Source organism: Camellia sinensis, chromosome 1 (assembly GCF_055761805.1).
Source record: "Camellia sinensis isolate YWXY chromosome 1, ASM5576180v1, whole genome shotgun sequence".
Lineage (NCBI taxonomy): Eukaryota > Viridiplantae > Streptophyta > Magnoliopsida > Ericales > Theaceae > Camellia > Camellia sinensis.
The window spans coordinates 229870441-229875512 of record NC_138961.1 but is presented as its reverse complement, the minus strand read 5'-3'; the positions used below and the strand labels follow the sequence as shown (position 1 = coordinate 229875512).

The window sequence follows — 5072 nt, the reverse complement described above, 5'->3', positions numbered from 1 at the left end:
CAAAATTTTTATCAAATATTTCATATAGATGTGTGACTCATACAATGTAAATTTCATATAGATTCCACACCAATATAGGATATTAGGTAAAATTTTTAATAAAATTTTTAAGATGTTTAATATTTTTAATTTTTATTCTAAATAAATAAAGAAAGGCGCCTTTCTTTGACTCTTTCTTTCTCTTGGTCGGTCTTTCACTTCAATGACTCACTGTCTTCCACTACCCCCTGCTATAATTTTTGTTATATATACTATACCCCATTCATCACAACTACTGCAGTCCCCACCAAAATAATTTTTACATTCTCTCTCTACTTTTTCCACACCAATGGCTGCCTCTTCAACCTCTGCCGCTCTCAGAGCCATCTCTTCCTCCGTCAAGCTCCCCCCAACCACCATCACCGCCACTTCACCTTCCCAAAAACTCCTATCCTTCAAGCTCTCCAACCCCCTTTTCTCCCAAAACCCCAGGCTCACCACCACCGCCGCCCCCGCTTCCACAAGATCATTCACTTGCAAGAGCCAGAGCTACCCCTCAGATCCTTCAAGACCCAGTAAGTATTTTCACTTTCCAACAACCCCCCAAATTTCCTACATCCTTCATCATCATCTAATAACACTATTTAATTTTCTCCTCTTTTTCTAGTTTCTGCTAAAGTTCAAGAACTGTGTGTGTATGAGATGAACGAGCGAGACCGTGGAAGCCCTGCTTACCTTCGATTGAGCCAAAAAACTGTCAATTCCCTCGGCGATCTCGTCCCTTTCAGCAACAAAGTAAGTCCCAGGCAGATCTCATCTTCTGGGTTCCTCCTATTTCCTTCAAGAACCTCCGATTAGATACACTTTGACTTGATTTTTTTTTTCTCCCGGGAAACAAACAGAGCAGAACCGAACTAATAATAATATTCATGTTTTACAGATCTATTCCGGGGACTTGCAGAAGCGGTTGGGAATTACGGCCGGTCTGTGCGTGCTGATCAAGAACGAACCGGAGAAGAAAGGAGACCGGTACGAGGCCATATACAGCTTCTATTTCGGAGACTACGGTCACATAGCGGTTCAGGGGGCTTACCTGACCTACGAGGACACGTATCTCGCTGTGACTGGTGGGTCGGGCATCTTTGAAGGGGTGTACGGTCAGGTTAAGCTGCATCAGATTGTGTTCCCCTTCAAGTTGTTCTACACATTCTACTTGAAGGGGATACCGGAGCTGCCGGTGGAGTTACTGTGTGAGCCGGTAGCTCCGTCGCCTGAGGTGGCGCCGGCTCCGGCTGCCAAGGCTTGTGAGGCTGGGTCCACTATTTCTAATTTCACCGATTGATTTTGATTGAGCAATAAAATGGATAGAATGTTGATGGTAATGATGTTGATTGAGCAATAAAATTCACTTTTTCATGGCCATCGACTTTTGTTTTTGTCATTTTAGTGCTACTGTTAGTGCATCACTTGCTATGAAAGAAAATTGAGATAATGGTGTAATCTATGAATAACAAATGGACCTGTAACCCAAGGGGTGGTGACATTTGGGTAAGTCTTTAGGATATAAGTTTTGACGTCTCAGTATCACATTTTTTGGGGCCAACTCTTGGGGGTTTGGTACAATGACCTTAGGATGGTCGCCTAAGTGTGGATGACTCGTATTCAGGTCTTAAGTATGTGGTCGAATACTGGCAGTTACACTCTTTGACTGAAATCACATTCGAGATTTGTCCCTCGCCTTATTTCGATTAGCCAACAATTGGTAGTTAATTTCAAATTGATGGAGGACAGATTTTAAGAGTTTACTCGTTAATTAAAAAACTAACAAATAGACCTGAAGCTCTTTAGCCCTTCATTTGGAGACTTGAGGACTTTTTCATTATGGATATCAGTTTAATAATTTGAATTGTTCATTTTAATTTCTTAAAAAATTAAGTTGATTTAATAATCGAAACATATTCAATTCATTACGTGTGCCACTAGAAAATAAACTTGTTCAATTCATCGCGTTTTAAAAACACAATTATTGTTTAATTTTTTGGTGTCAAACGCGATGAATTGAATTAGTTATAATTATCAGATTGACTTAATTTTTTATATAAATAAAATATATAAAGTGTCTGATAAAATTAAAAATTTAAATTATTAAAACGGAGCTAATAATGAACTCTACAGACTTGAACAACATCCTCTAGTCGGATCCACTTCCATAACAAATTATATAGTTTTTATTTATTTATTAAGTAGAGAAAATATGTGTCTTAGCTATAGAATTAATCTTTACAAATTCTTCCCATCCTATTTTATTGGTCCACTATTTTATTTTGTGAGATTCCAAAATGATAGTCTCATTTAAAAAGTAAAAGTAAAAAATATTTAATTTTCTAAAATTATTCCTTTTGAGTAATTGTAAACATATTAAAAAAATTTAAAAATATACATATTCCTCTGGAGAGAAATTCTTTAAAAAGAATTTTTTAAAGATAAACATAGTAAACATATTCTTTGGGAAGAAATTCTTTAAGAAGAAATTTTCAGAATTTTTTTAGAGAGTGGAAAGTTTAGAGAAGAATTTTTTAAAATTTTTTCTAAATCGATACTGAAAGAATTTAAATATTATAAAAATATTATGTATCTTTGATATTATAAAATCTTAATCCAAAAGATCTTTAAAAAAAAAAAAAAATCCCTATAATAATTCTACAATCAATTGAGACGGGGGGTATCATTATCTGTGTCACTTTGTAATCCTGTATGACGTGGCACAACAATGTTTTACTCTGTATAAGGTCAAGTTTGGCAAGTTGAAAAAAGGAAAAAAATTAAAAAATTACTCAAAAAGTTAAAAAGTTATCACTATTTATTAAAAGTCAAAAATTATGGCTGCACAACTCTCAGTCCTAATTTTTTCCTACATACTAATTTATACAATTTTTTAATACACATTTTTTCATAAAAAGTCAAAAAGTTAACCCAAACATCCATATTTTTTTCTTCATTTTTTTAGTCTAAAAAGACAAAAAGTACACTTATTTAGGACATTGTGAAAAATTTGTCAAAACCCTTTCATGGAATTCTTATTTAGATTTCGTGTGAGAATATATTATTTTAATAATTTTTTGACTTTTTAGTTAAAATATAAGGTAAAAAAAAAACTTGTTTGGTTTGTTTTTGAGAGAGTTGTTTTTTAAAAAAATTTGAGAGAGTTGTTTTAGAAATTTTTTTGGTTTGTTTGGTTGTATATTTTGAAAGTAGTTTTGGAGTTTGGAATGATTTGATATTTGTTGTAATTGAGTAGATGTGTGTGAGAGAAAAAGTGATTGAGAATAAGAGATGAGAGAAAAAAAAATGATTGATTGATGTGTAAGAAAGAGAAAGTGATTTTGAAAATTTTTTGAGAAAAATTTCAAACCAAACAATTTTTTGAAATTTTATTTCTAAAACTCATCTCTAAAACTCAAACCAAACATTTGTTTGGCAAGAAGAGTTTGGGACTTTTTTGGCTATTTTAGCCACAAAAGACAAAATAGATTATTTTAGTCACAAAAAACAAAACATCACATCCAACACATAATCATTACACTCTTCTCTCACAAAAAAAGTTAAAAAAGCCAAAAAGTCAAAAAGCTCTTCCCAAACCAAGATTTTTAGCCCAGGCTAAAATAGCTAAAAAAGCCAAAAAGCCAACCCACTTCCCAAACGGAGGCCTAGTATGTTTAGAGTGACTTTTTGACTTTTTACGAAAAGATGTGTAAAAAGATACTCTTTGATTTTTTGGTATAGGTTATAGGCTTTTTGATTTTTTTAGTAATTTTTTGACTAAAATGTTAACTAGCCTGTGTTTGGCAAGTGGGTTTGCAGGCTTTTTTGGCTATTTTAGCCACAAAAAACAAAATAGGCTATTTTAGCCATAACAAACAAAACATCACATCTAACCCATAATCATTACATTCTTCTCTCACAAAAAAACTCAAAAAAGCCAAAAAGCCCTTCCCAAACCAAGCTTTTAAGCCCAGGCTAAAATAGCCAAAAAAACCAAAAAGCCAAAAAGCCAACTCACTTCCCAAATGGAGGCCTAGTAAAAATGGCAATTTAATTTATTTTTCTTCATAAACCTCATAAGGAGAAAATACATAATTAAGTAAGAATAATGTAAAATATTTTATTATTATTATTATTTATATTTCTTTGATAATATTACCAGAGAGAAGCATGCTATTGCCAAATAGAGTAATAGTTAAAAAGAGTAACATGTTACTATGAGACAAAGTACCATGTTACCGTCAAGCAGAAAAATATGTTACTGTTACGGTTACTATTTACATCAATTTCAATGATAATATATATATATATATATATAAAATTTCATAGTTCACATAGATCTTATTTGATAGATCTTGATGAGAGAATTCTAAAAATATTAATTTTATTAAAAACCGACATCTACATCAAAAGTTATATTATTTTAAAATTTAATAATTTGATAATATATTTGTTGAATTTTTTAAGAAAAAATTTTTGTACTTGTCCTTAATGAATTAAATTTTTATTATAAGAGGGTTTTGACCAAATTCCCTTTTTCATTAACATTAAAAAATATTGGAAGTTAATCTGTGTAATGCATTTTTTTTTTATTTTAATATTTGATGGTATGATATGTGTTGTAAAATAATAATTTTATTTTAATTAAAATTAAAACATGATTTTAATAATTTATTTTGATAATATTAGCGCTATCGTTCTATAAAATTACTACTTGAATATTTATATATATATATATATATATATATTAATTTTAGTTAAATTATTTTTATATTTTGATAATTTTAGTTCTATCATATTATAAAAGTGTAATTATCATATAATTTGATATGATATATACTAAATTTTAAAATAGTAAAATAAATACCCAATTTGATATTAAAAATAATAGTTAAATTAAAAGAAAAATTAGTAATATAAAATTAAAAGTAATTCTAACTATTTAATTTCCTTTTATATTCATTCGGAAATAAAAATAAGTAGAAATATAAATTATATAAGTTTATTAAAAAATTAAATATAAATATATTGTAGTTTGATTATTATATAAT

General features: G+C 30.2%; 1 protein-coding gene across 1 annotated transcript; it reads left to right on the top strand.

The window, feature by feature from the left end:
- Nucleotides 1-217: 217 nt before the first annotated feature.
- Nucleotides 218-1401, top strand: LOC114257770 (allene oxide cyclase, chloroplastic-like). Its single transcript, XM_082924266.1, has 3 exons — nt 218-554; nt 647-774; nt 920-1401. The coding sequence occupies exons 1-3, from the start codon at nt 329-331 to the stop codon at nt 1319-1321; spliced, it is 756 nt and encodes a 251-aa protein (XP_082780392.1). The 5' UTR covers nt 218-328; the 3' UTR covers nt 1322-1401.
- Nucleotides 1402-5072: the final 3671 nt, after the last annotated feature.

Coding starts and splice junctions, on each gene's coding strand:
- LOC114257770 (XM_082924266.1), top strand. CDS start 329: ATGGCTGCCTCTTCAACCTCTGCCGCTCTCAGAGCCATCTCTTCCTCC. Junction 555..646: donor CTCAGATCCTTCAAGACCCA/GTAAGTATTTTC, acceptor CTCTTTTTCTAG/TTTCTGCTAAAGTTCAAGAA. Junction 775..919: donor TCGTCCCTTTCAGCAACAAA/GTAAGTCCCAGG, acceptor CATGTTTTACAG/ATCTATTCCGGGGACTTGCA.